The 13,579-nt window shown below is 39.3% G+C and overlaps 1 protein-coding gene across 2 annotated transcripts in view; it reads left to right on the top strand.

Moving 5' to 3' along the window:
• PCNX2 (pecanex 2) overlaps nucleotides 1–13,579 on the top strand; it is a 409,093-nt gene that overhangs the window by 346,481 nt on the left and 49,033 nt on the right. For both annotated transcript variants that reach the window (XM_056113571.1, XM_056113570.1), the window contains one exon: nucleotides 7,211–7,464. In XM_056113571.1, the coding sequence (XP_055969546.1) occupies nucleotides 7,211–7,464 (254 nt within the window). The remainder of the gene's footprint in view (nucleotides 1–7,210; nucleotides 7,465–13,579) is intronic.

The raw sequence follows: 13,579 nt of genomic DNA, 5'->3' as shown, positions 1-13,579 counted from the left end.
CCCCGTGATGTATTCTATATGCCAAAAACAGTAACAAGTCTCGCAATGGAGACATTACTGGTGCCCACTCAAGCAAATTGATGAACAATGGGAGGATAGTACTACAGAGCTACATACTAATATAAATAATAGTTTTTTAAATCAGTGCACATGTAAACGATAATACTGGTTCTGTTAGGCTAATTATTAAATCATTGTGAATTACAAAGCCATAAAGTGATTCGTGATTCGGTTTCAGGTGTAAATTGCTCCAACATCAATCCCTTCACCAGTGTCCAATTCCCTCCAATTCGTTGTTCTATTCTATTGTAAAAAAAATTAAATTTAAAATTTTTTTAAAGGAAAGAGACCTAGTAACCTATTATATAGTATCAAACGTTGTGACAAATACGTCGTTAGAATTTCAAAGCGGGGAGAGAGAAAAAAGGGAAGAAAAAAACATCAAAAGAACAGTAAAAATTATCTAAATTTAATAGTAAATATCAATCCATGAATCCTATTTATTTATTTAAACTTTTTTTATTGAATCACTGGGAGATAGACCCTTACAAAGCTGTTCACAACTGGGTTTCAGTCATACAGTCATACAGTGTTCCCACCCCCTGCCTGCTTCTATGGCAGGCTCTTATCTTCCACACACCCCACACAGGACACCCCAACAAGAACAATAACAAAACCTAGCCAAATAGCCATCAAATTGTTGAAAGCTAAAGATAAATGAGTTCCCTAATGATGCCTTATTTTCTTATCATCATTTTATAAAGACCATGGGAGGATTTGTTAAAAATACTTATTACATGTAGAGAAACAACTGTGCAAATTATTAACTTCTTATAATAATGTAAATGATATAACTTTAAAATAAAAAAATAATATAAGTGAGAAATAAATGGATAATAATTATTTAGACTTTTTTGTTAATAGTAGGACTAATGAATGGTGATTCTGAATTCTGCAGCTATGTGATGCTGGAGATCTATCCCAGGGTCTCCCACCTGCAATGCATGTGCTCCAACATTGGAACCACATCCCTGGACTCAAAACACAGTAGCTTTTAAATGCTGAAAGGAAAATAAAGCTGTCTACTCAGAATTCTAAATCTAGATGAAAGACAGTTGAAAAATAATGGCACAATTTAAGTATTTCCATATAGAGAGCTGAGATAATCACTGAATAAACTGCTGAATAAATATTAAGATTCTTTTTCTGTTCAACAGGAAGATTGTTGGTAGAAAATAGATTATCTGTCAGAGAACAAATATCCCTAATAAAATAAAAAATGTGAACAAAGATCGTTTTCTTCTTTAAAAAACCCTTTAAAATTGATTGCTTAAAGAAAAAATAGCAATGTAGTATGGACTTTAAAGTATATGTTTAAGTAAAATAATTGATAACAGCAACACAAAGTTGGTAAATGAACCATTTTAGGACTCTAACATTATAGAAAAAGTGGCATACAGATCCATTTTTCTGATAGTGCATGACAGATAAGGATAAGATAAAAATGCACATTGTAATTCCTCGGGGGAGGGGGAGGAGGGAGAAATGCAAAAAATAAAGAATTACAGCTACTAAATAATATCTGATAGAAAATATATAACTAAATACTGAAAAAATATAAAACTAAAACTAAACACTGAAAGTTACTCAATCCAAAAATGTTTGGGAAAGAATTGCCACCAACCTTGCTTAAACTCCCTTAGAAAATGTAAAATATTTCTCAACTCATTTTAAAAGGTAAGAATAAACTCAACAAAAATACCAGACAAGTACATCAGAGAAAAACAATATACAAACCAATATACCTATGGAATATATCTGTAAAAATTCCAACCAAGTTATTCAAAACTAAATGCAGCAATTTCTACAGCATTTGTAGAAATTAATAATTATAATATGTATAAAATATATTCATATAATATGTTTTATTGTATTTGTTAAAATAAATGATATTACCAGAATGGGAAAAATGTACTATAATTTCTATAGTTGCTTTAAAAGCATTGGTTAAAATTTAATGCTTATTCTTGGTTGTATGCAAAGTTTTAGAAATCTAGAAAAAAAGGAAGATCCCTTCTCCTGATAATGAGCAAGTATGCTTGTGACTAGTTCCAGTTTTATCCTTGAACTACATATGATTCCCCAATCACTGTCAGGAGTGCTTTCTTAGCCAGGATAACTCCTGAGCACTGCTGGTGTGGCTCCAAATAAAATAATAAGAATAACAACAACCATTGCTATCATCTGTTAAGTAACAGTCTCATAATTGAGGTCCTATCACCCACTGTTGTTTCCTCTTTTCAGAAATCAACCAGATATCTGAACTCTAACATAAGCGAGAATGCATTTCTCCTAAGTTAAAACCATCTACATGTTTTCTAATCACTCCAAGTAGGGTCTGTCAGTCAGCATGCTCCCAGCCGATGTTCTGTTTGCTAGAGTTCCCACAGGTAACTGCGTTGACTGCTCCCTCATCCACAAATGTCTCCTCAGATAGCCTCGTGAAACCTCTGTGATCTCTTTTACAGTTATTTCCACTCAGCACACTCTTATCTGTTTTGCTGTTTAATTTTTCCTTATTTTTATAGAAGTTTATTTATTCATAATGAATACATATTTTATGCTTCATTACATATTTATGGGCTGAAGCGATAGCACAGCGGGTAGGGCATTTGCCTTGCATGCGGCAGATCCATGTTTGATTCTTCCACCCATGTCAGGGAGCCCGGCAAGCTACTGAGAGTATTTCACCCACATGTTAAAAGCCTGGCAAGCTACCCGTGACGTATTCGATATGCCAAAACAGTAACAAGTCTCACAATTTGTTGTGAGATGTTACTGGTGCCTGCTTGAGCAAATCGATGAACAATAGGAGGACAATGATACAGTGCTGTTGTTGGTGGGCCCCACGGGTGACTTATGTGAAGTGGGGAGGAGAAAGACGGTCACTTTCTCCCCACCCGCCTCTGCCACCCGGGACCCTGGGTAGGCTAGGACCGGTAAAGTCTGCAGTGAGCACCTGCTCGGCACGGGCCTAAGCCCCACCAGCCCCACAAGGTGGCCGTCAAGACACACCTGAAGTCCGCTTGATCTTCTCGGCACGGAAGTTAATCCCCGCCACCCGATTGCTCGGGGAGCCACAGACTTAAGTTGGGGCAAGAATTCGCTCTTTGCAGGAAAGGAGAGACCAGTCCCAAGCCTTACCCGGGGTTTCTAGGGTTCTTGTCTCGCTCGCAGAAAGGAATTTCAGGAGTAGACAACCAGTGAAGTAGCAGATTTTATTTGGAGGCTTTTGGAGAGGGAGAGAAAGGGATAAGCAGATAAGCAGGGGAGAGAAGAGAGAGTAACGCGTCCAGAGGGAACGCGGGCTTCTCCGAGGGTGGAGAGAGCACCAAGTGGGTTCTCGAGCTGGTTCTTATAGATCCTTCTGACTCAGAATGTTCTGGAATCTCCTTGGGGCTTGGTCGCTGGAGTTAACCGTATTGAAAGGGGGGTTTTCGGAAAGGAGGAATTTCATGGGGAGGAGGCCCATATCTTCAGGGTCTGGGGATGGTCTTATCAAGTCTTTATTCTCTTTGTCCACAGGGTGGGTCCGTCCTAGAATTCTTCTTCTATGAGACTTTGTTTCATTGCAGAGAGCCTTTCCCTATCTACCTGACTACATCAGTGCTACGTATTTATTATCTGCATCAACCTAGGCTTATAAGCAACATAAAAGCAGAGATATTTTAATTTTTATTTCCTTAGTGCATAGAAGTGTATGAGACCTAATTGTCAATATTTGGCTTAATTCGTTAGCTAATGTATATACTGAGTCATTTCTTTATATACATATATATTTATATATAATATATAACATATAATATAATGTGTTATTATATATTATATAATATATAATATATTATATATATTAAGTATAATATAATATATATTATATTATATTATATATTATATATTATTATATTATATAATATATTGTTACTGTATCTGGCATATCTAATACGTCACAGGGAGCTTGCCAGGCTCTGCCGTGTGGGCGAGATACTCTCGGTAGCTTGCCGGGCTCTCTGAGAGGGGCGGAGGAATCGAACTCAGGTCGGCCATGTTGGCTGCGTGCAAGGCAAACATATATATTTATATATAAGGTAAAGGTAAAGGCCCTCCCGTTGATCGTCGATTTGCTCGAGCGGGCCCAGTAACGTCTCCATTGGAGACTTTTGTTGTCACTGTGTTTTGGCATATCGAATACTCTCGGTAGCTTGCCGGGCTCTCCGAGAGGGGCGGAGGAATCGAACTCGGGTCGGCCATGTTGGCCACTTGTAAGGCGAACGCCCTACCACTGTGCTATCGCTCCAGCATATAGCTAATGTATATACTGAGTCATTTTTGTGCTTGGGTTTCAGTTATACAATGATCCTGTACCCATCCCTCCACCAGTGCCCGTTCTTCATCATTTACGTTTTTAAAAAAAATTTTTGTTAGTGAAACACCATGAGCTACAGTTGTAGATTTACAAATTTTTGTGCTTGGGTTTCAATTGTACAATGGTCAAACACCCATCCCTTCACCAGTGCCCATTTTCCACCACCACGAGTCCCAATATCCCTCCCACCCCCCCCATCCCCATTGTCCCACCCTGCCTCTGTGGCAGGGCATTCCCTTTTGTTCTCTCCCTCCTTTTGGTTGTTGTTTTGAGCCTTCTCTGGGCTGATCCACCAAAAGTTAATCAGATTAAAAGATGCAAATGTGTCTGAGGGCTGATCAGATCTTGTTTTCTTCCCAAAATTTTGTTGATCTAAATTTCATAGCCAAGGGCCTTTCCCTGTCTACCTGCCTACATCATTACTATGGCACTTACAATCCAGTAAAAATGGTAATTTATTAGGTGAGTAGTAATAACTCTACACAGGGCATTTTACTTGATTCTTAGCAGTCCACTTTAAAGATGAGGGAACAAATTTGAAAGGATCAAATAACTTGCTCAAATTCTCTACATTTTATTTTTTTTCTGTGACTATGTGTTGCATCCAAAGAAATAAAATAGGTATATTCTGACAATAACAATCCCTTTGGAAGTTATAAAGACCACATCTATTTTTAAAATATTATACTACTTCTTGTTCAAACAATTAAGCTACTAAATTATTTATTAAATATGCTGGTATATATTTGTAGATTCTTTAAAACTCTAGATGTTTGTGACTGCATCTATTCCTGTGAATTTCTAATGTTTTTTCACAATGCCATCTCTCTGCTAAAATAACCTAGTTCAGTAATTTTATTCTCTTCCCTTTTTGTGGTTACTGGGTGATGATACGCTTAGGGGCTTCAGTGCTTGTGATTATTCCATCAAAGCTAGAGATAGTACTTAGTAGTAATATGAGGTAGCGTCTTGGATCCTCTTCACATGTAAAAACTATGCACGCTGAACGTTGTGTGTTCACGGGCTCTCTGGATGGCTCTGTCTCACCGCCCGTGTTGGGTGCTCTTGAGTCACTGTGTGTGGTGTGGGTAGGGAAGGCTGTTGGCCAAGGGCAGATGAAGGAAGAGTCAGGTTGGTTGTTCTTTATTGCGTTTTTTTCCAATCCTCTCTTCATTCACTCCTGTCTCACCTCTCCTCTCTCTCCAACTCCTTATCTCTCCAGGCTGACACTGCATCAGTCAGGTAGCCAAATCAACATAAGAAAGCCCTTCCTGAGGGCCTACCAAGTTCAAAGGGAACACCACCTAGAATATTCCAAAACCCTTCCTGACTACCCAAAGGCAAAATACCTCCTAGCATGTTTTTCTCCTTTCCTCAGTCCAATAACTATTAACATATCAATACTAGTTATTTTTGTATGGACACTGTAAGAAATAACATTGAGGCTTGTAGGGCAGCTCTCCTGGGAACATCTTGCCACAGACTCAGACTACAGCGCTCAGGCCAGATTAATCTTTCCTAACCCTAGCAAGGGTCCAAATCTGGTTATTACTTTTTGCATCATGACAGCATTTGTCCATGACCAAGCTCTTAACTTATAGTTAAGCATTATGGCGCTTTGGCCAGGCCCATCTCCATGCCAGGGTAGCACATAGCTTACCACTTGCCCTGGTTCCATCCAGTCCCTCGTCAGGACTGCTTCTGGGAGCACTAGGAAGTAAAGGCAGCTGAGGGTTAGGTGAGAGAACAGATGCCCAGGAGGGAAATATCACTGAGAGTCACATTACAAAAGCATGTCTTCTTGTGTCCGTACAAAAAGTACATTGCTCTCAATAAACGATGCAAAGGACCTAGGGAGAAGAGAAAAACAATATTTACAAGTCAACAGAGCACAAAGATAGAAGTTACAAATAAACACAGAGGAATTGGAGCACTGTGATGGGAGCAACCTAATAAACCTAAAATACCTGAGGCTATGCAGAAATGACAAAACAGTGTTATCCTACACACACATATGCATAACAGGTACTCTGCCACTGAGTCACATCCCCAGGACCCCCAAATAACTTTAGATTATTACTCTGCATTCCAGAAGTATATGTTAGCTCCTATTATTAGCATGATGACTTATGTCTATGCTTTAAATCATTCTTAAAATTATTAAAGAATATTTTTATAAATCATAAGTATAATAATTTTACAAATTATTTCTTGTTTTCAAAAACTGCTGACAGCCTTTATCTTATTTATTTATTTATTTATTTATTTATTTTCCGAATTAACCTGCTCTGGTCCTATTCTCAGTTGTCTGAGATGTAGCATGGTCTCACAGTTTGACTGTGGAAGTTTTCCGGGGCATCCGTCCTGGTGAAACTTTCACAAATACCTTGGTGCCCTTGGTTGTATCACTGTATCACTGTCACCCCATTTTTCATTGATTTATTTGAACCGGCGCCAGTAATATCTCCATTCATCCCAGCCCTGAGATTTTAACAGCCTCTCCTTACTCGTCTTTCCCAACGCTGCCATATTTGGAGTCTCTTTCAAGGGTCAGGGAAATCAGACCTGTTATTTTTACTATTTTTGGCATAGCCATGGGTAGCTGTCTCAGGGGAGAGGTGCCAGGAATTGAACTTGGAATGGCTGCATGCAAGTCAAGTGCCCTACCCACTATAATATCGCTCTGGTCTCTCATCATCTTCACTTCTAGAGAAGGAATAAGGAAAGTCTATTCTTAACAAAAGTGCAGCTTCTTGTGTAACTTTCACCATGTTTGTACTTGGTCAGGAACCTACTGCCAGCAGAGAGAGGTGGAAGCCATCATGGAAGGTGATGAGGATGACAGAGGCTGCTGTTGCTGCAAACCAGGTCATTTGCCCCATCTGTTATCCTGCAATGCTGCCTTTAACCTCCGCTGGCTCACCTGGGAGATCACCCGAACACAGTACATCCTAGAGGGCTACAGCATCATAGATAACAACGCGGCTACCATGCTGCAGGTTTTCGATCTCCGAAGGATCCTTGTCCGATACTATATCAAGGTATGTTTGAATGACATTGCTGGGCTGTTTAAAGAGGTTTCTGAAATGGTTTTTGAAGAAATAGAGTTTAAAATTTCTCCTTATTTTCTGACTAAGAGACCAAAATAAGTTTGGGAATCACTAGTTTATGAAAAGTGTCAAGGGCTTTGGTTCATCCTGAGTCTGTGCCCCTTGTCGTATTCTCTCTCTCTCTCTCTCTCTCTCTCTCTCTCTCTCTCTCTCTCTCTCTCTCTCTCTCAATTCATATTACTCCGAAGGGTACCACAGTATATTCTTATGAGAGGCACAAAAGATAATCTCTCAAGGGTCCCAGAAAAAAAAAAACAGTTATCTAAATAGCTGTTGGGAACTAAATCTAAGAAGGAAGAAAAAGGGAGTTGAGAGGTAACTTAGAGAGTGATTTATCCAGTTCAAGGGAGACTCTTATACATAAATAAATTGGACAACTCTGGGCCTGAAGATAGTTGAAATGGTAGTTGAGTGTCTAGAATGTGCAACACTCTACATTTGATTCTTGGTGCAGTATGGTCTGAGCACCACCAGGTATGACTCTGTTGGTCCCAAGCAACACTAGTCCCTTGGGGCAAGCATTGCTGGGAATAGAACCAGGTGCTAGGTACTATCAGATATAGCCAGGAAGGAAGGAGTTGGAATGATATGTCTAATTAACATCTATACAGTAAAAGTTTCTAATAATCTTATAGTGAAAGCTTTTAAGATTTAAGCTCTTAACAACTTTCAATTAGTAATACAGTATTACTAACTGTAGTATTATTAACTATAGTACATCACCTCCTTAGGACTTAACTCAAAATTAAAACTTATGACTTATTTCCCTCATTTTATCTAACCCTAGATTTACCATGAATTTGTTCTTTGTATCTATGAGCATGGCATTGTGTTATTTTGAGTTCATATGGTATTTTTCTTCCTCTGATTTATTTCATTTAGTCTGATACTCTCAAGAGACATCTATTTTGTTGCAAATGAAATAATTTGGCTCTTTAATTAAATAATATTTAAGTATGTGTGTATATATATATCATATTTTCTTTATTCATTCTTCTATTGAGCCATAGCCCAGCAGGTAGGGCATTTGTCTTGCACGAGGCCAACCCAGTAGACCCAGGTTCGATTCCTCCGTCTCTCTCAGAGAGCCTGGCAAGCTACCGAGAGTATCTCACCCGCACAGCAAAGCCTGGCAAGCTACCCATGATGTATTCAATATGCCAAACACCGTAGCAACAAGTCTCACGATGGAGACGTTACTGGGCCCACTCGAGCAAATCAATGAACAATGGGAGGACAGTGCTACAGTGCAATGCTACAGTGCTATTGATAGACAACTGAGGTTTTTCCCATGTCTTGCCCAAGCTTTCTTTTGGCTAATATTTGCTAGTAATAACTTTAAATGTTCTGTCCCTGTATTTTATTTTGTGTGCATTCTTATATCAAAAGTAAATCTGCTATAGGCAGCATATAAATGTGATGGAAAACAGTTATCCCCAACATGCTTGGACACGTTGCACACACGTGGGGCAAAGGAAGACAAGTGCTCAGAGATCCCCCCTCCCCAGGAGCAGTTGATTGCCAATTACACAGGATTTTATAAAGAGTCTTGATTTATAGGAAGTCCAATCACATAGAGCTTTTAACACTACTGGCTTATCACTTTTTCCTCTCTACTTTGTCCAATCCCCTTCAAGTCAATAAGTTGTGGTTAGGATGATTTGCTTAAGGCATATGTGATGATTTCTTTGTTTCAGGCAAATGTGACTAAGAATTCCTGTGAGGCTCAAGGTTGGATACACGATGCAGACACCCTGTTTTGCTATCTCTGTCCAGTTACTCTCCCGTTGGAGGGTTTAGTTCAGGGTCACTTTACAAGGTCAGGTCAGGGTTTTCCTGCTCCAATGTCCATCGCTCTGCTCCACACAAATGTGTCATATATATATATATATATATATATATATATATAAAAATTCTCTGTCTTGACTTGAAAATTTAGTCCATTTACATTTAAAGTTATTATTTAGAAGCATGTATTGGTTATATTTTGTATTAATTTGTTCTGACTTAATTGTCCAATCAGGCATATTCAAAGCTTAGACACCAATAGGAGATTTATTCTCTTATCTATATCTGCTTCTTCAGTTCTAACACAGCATAAATTGCTTAATATAAGATCAGGGATAAATTAAAGCACTCTGAAAATTCTACCGAGCCTCAGTATTTACAATTTATAAATGTTAATGTTGATGTTCTATCAATAATCTTTGTATTCAGAAGTATTTTTGATACTCATAATAAAATTTAAAATAATAGCTTAATGATTCATTCAGAAGTAGTTATGACAGCCCTCCCACCTCACTTATATGGGACTAAACATCTTTTTTTTTTTATTAGTGAAACACCATGAGGTACAGTTGTAGATTTACAATTTTGTGTGCTTGGGTTTCGATTATACAATGATCAGATACCCATTCCTCCACCAGTGCCCATTTTTCCACCACCATGGATAATATCCCCCCCTGCCTCTGTGGCAGGGCAATCCCCTGTGTTCTCTCTCTCCTTTTGGGTGTTGTGGTCTGCAGAAGAGGCATTGAGTGGCAAACATGTTCAGTCCATAGTCTACTTTCGACATGCATCTCCCCTCCTGGGAGGGTCCTCCAAACACCCTTTATTTGGTGCTCCCTTCTCTATCTGAGCTGCCCTTTCCTCTAGAATGCCCAACTGGCCACTAAGCTATGGAGTAATCCTCCTGGTGCTGATCTCAGCTATTCTTGGGTATTAATCTCATATTTTGTTACTTTATATCCCCCAAATGAATGCAATCTTTCTATGTCTATCCCTCTCTTTCTGACTCATTTCGCTTAGCATGATATTTTCCATGTTGTACCACTTGTATGTGAATTTCATGACTTACTCTTTTCTAACAGCTACATAGTTCTCCATTGTGTAGATGTACCAAAGTTTCTTTAACCAGTCATCTGTTCTTGGGCACTCAGGTTTCTTTCAGTTTCTGGCTATTGTAAAGAGTGCTGCAATGAACAAACAAGTGCAGATGTCACTTCGACTATATATTTTTGCCTCTCTGGGATATATTCCCAGGAGTGGTATTGCTGGGTCAAATGGGAGCTCAATTTCTAATTTTTTGAGAATCGTCCATACTGTTTTCCAGAAGCCGACATTCCCACCAACAGTGAAGGAGTGTCCTTTTCTCACCACATGCGCTTTTGTTCTTTTGAATGTGGACCAGTCTCTGAGGTGTGAGATGGTATCTCATTGTGGTTTTGATCTGCATCTCCCTGATGATTAATGATGTAGAGCATTGGGACTAAATATCTTTATACTTTACCAAATATACAAAGCTATAATCAGACTGAAGGCATTTGCTAAGGGAAAGGTACAGGCAAGAGCAGGTAGGGTTCAGGAGAGTTTTATGATGGTTTCTACCCTGAGAGCACTCCGCATGATAAAAATTATGAACAGATGGCTCCATGTTTCAGTGCCACTCAAAGTCACTTGTCACTTGTCATCCATTTGCTCGATCATCAGTTTGCTCGAGTGGGCGCCAGTAATGTCTCCATTTGTCCCTGTCGTGTGCTAGTGTAGCCCAATGGCATATTTCAGGGTCAGGAGAATGAGGCCCGTTATTGTTACTGGTTTTGGCATATCGGATATACCACAGGTAGCTTTCCAGGCTCTGACACGTGGGCAGGATACTCTTGGTAGCTTGCCAGGCTCTCCGAGATGGACGGAGGCTTTTGGGGGCGGCCTCTAATCACTTTTACAGTTGTTCCCTGTAAAAGTGTTCCCAGTCTAGTGAATGCAAGCTTTTGGTCGACTGGTCGGCCTCGCTCCAGGAAAAACTGTGTTGCTTTCTTCCAGGAGCTTTGTTTTACAGTCTCTGGATCTTGGCCGTTGATGAGATTACATGGCACTGGGGGCAGTTTGTGGGTGTGACTGCCAGTCTACTCGAAAACCAGGGACCTGGATGGAGGAGGCCCAGTTCTTATCCGAGCAGGCTTGGAGATCTCAGTCACTGGTCCCGCATACCTTGGTTCCTCTGTTGGTTTCTCATGGGTGAGGTTTGTCTGAGTGTGTGGAGAGTGGCCTTGAGCATGACTGTGGCTGGGTTCTGGAGGTTTTTGGCTGTGGGGGCTCTGCTCAGAACAGGGAGGGAAACTCAACCCGCCCCCCTCCGAGGGGCAGGGATGAACATCATGGATACAGGACTCCATGTTTCAGTGCCACTCAAAGTAAGGAATCTTATACATCCAAGATCCCCAAATCCCTTCCAGCTGAGGCAGAAACCAATAATCAGCAAAAATGAGCAAATACAGTCAAAAGATTACTTGGGTTCCTGATGGCTTAAGAGGTTCTACTCACATAAAATGGAAGATATTTATAAAACTGTAATTTCTAACTCTTGTTGGAAACCCCAATATCTGCAGTAATGATGGCTAGAGTGTTTACTTTTACATGAACTAGAAGACAGACTGTAAAAGGGAAAAAGCTAGGTAACTTTTAACTATCATATCCAAGTTGACAATAACAAAAGAAAAATTGAGAAACTCTTTTTTTAAAATTGTTCTTTTTCTGATTTGTTTTAGCATTAAAAAATTGAGTCAATGTGAATTATAAAGTTACAATGATATATATGTTGAGCTTCAGGTATATATTGTTCACAAACACCAATCCCTTTACCAGAGTCCATTATCCTGCACCAGTATCCTCAGTTTTCTTCTTGTCCCCCACCTCTAGCCTGCCTCTGAGGCAGTCACTTGTCCCTTTCCCCCTTATCTTACTGTTCCCTTCCTTAACTTATCCACCTCACCCTGCCCCAGTGCCAAACTTCCTACTGAAGACCAGTTCTCCTGATCTTTGTTCCTATTGCCATTGGGTATTTGATATTCCCCTTCTGGAGAAACTCCTGTGACAGCACATTTACTGGTTCATATTCATCACTGTGTATGCTAGAGGAATTCTAAACTTAACTCCAAAATCTCACATAAAAGGATAGGTATCTTGTCCAAACTTAGGTAAATTGGGAAAGATTTGGGTATAAAACCAGAAAATTGTAACCCATTACCTCTAAGCTTCATGGTTTATTCCCTCAATCATTTTTTAAAAAATGAAATGATCCACTCTGGGCAAGCTCCTAATTTCAAGTAGTATTATATTTGGCAGCAGATCATGAAATGTCAGATTGGGGAGAAGTGTGTTTCTCCAACACATAAATTAAGGATCATCAGGGATTCAGGTTCCTTCCAAGTTCCCATTTTTACCATTTAAGTAGAGCTCCTGCAATATATATTGGTATATATTGGTATATATAGATGTATATTAAGATACATATATTATATATTAATATACATTTAAGTGTTTCTTTCACCTTCAAGTTGCAAGATTTAAATTCCTGGCTAAATGGATAGAGACGAGAACACAGGAAATGAAGATCAAGGGCATGCACTCACAGTTCCTTTTAAAACTTCTTGAAAATTGTCCCATCTCACTACTGCTGTATCTCATCGGCCAACTTCCAGGGACTCTGGCTTTTTCTAACACCAGTGTTTCCCTACTCTGGTGGTGCAAGGTAGTACAGAAATTTTACTCGTTACCTAGAGAAATTAGTTAAAGTAAATGTTAGAAATGCTGAATGGCTATTGGAACAGAAGAAAATAGGTGAATATTTTACTTCAAATATTTAATTTGTCCATTATTTGGCCAGGGAAATTGCCTTATACTGAATTTCAACAAGTATCAAGTTCAGTTTTGTTGTTTTATTGTTCTTATTTTGGACCCAAAAACTGAAAAGAAAGAAAATCTTGCAATAATTCCTTTAGACAACAGGACTTGTTTAATCTCCTGATAAACTGGGTCAGTCCTCCCACACGCACAATACCATGAATATATTTTAAATCATTTCCTGCCTAATGACTAAGTGTCTCCTCCATCTCTTCTCCATTGTTGTTCGAAATCATCATAGCAGTGGAGAAGTCAAGAAACCTTTATGCAAGGACTCGTTTTCCTGCTGCCATTATTTTTGCCCAGCTCCTTTAGAAAGGAGATGTGCTTATCACTGGCCTTGCAGGATGAGAAATGATAAACC

This window comes from Sorex fumeus, unplaced genomic scaffold, assembly GCF_029834395.1.
Source record: "Sorex fumeus unplaced genomic scaffold, SorFum_2.1 ptg000021l, whole genome shotgun sequence".
NCBI lineage: Eukaryota > Metazoa > Chordata > Mammalia > Eulipotyphla > Soricidae > Sorex > Sorex fumeus.
This window is presented reverse-complemented; position numbering and strand designations above follow the sequence as displayed.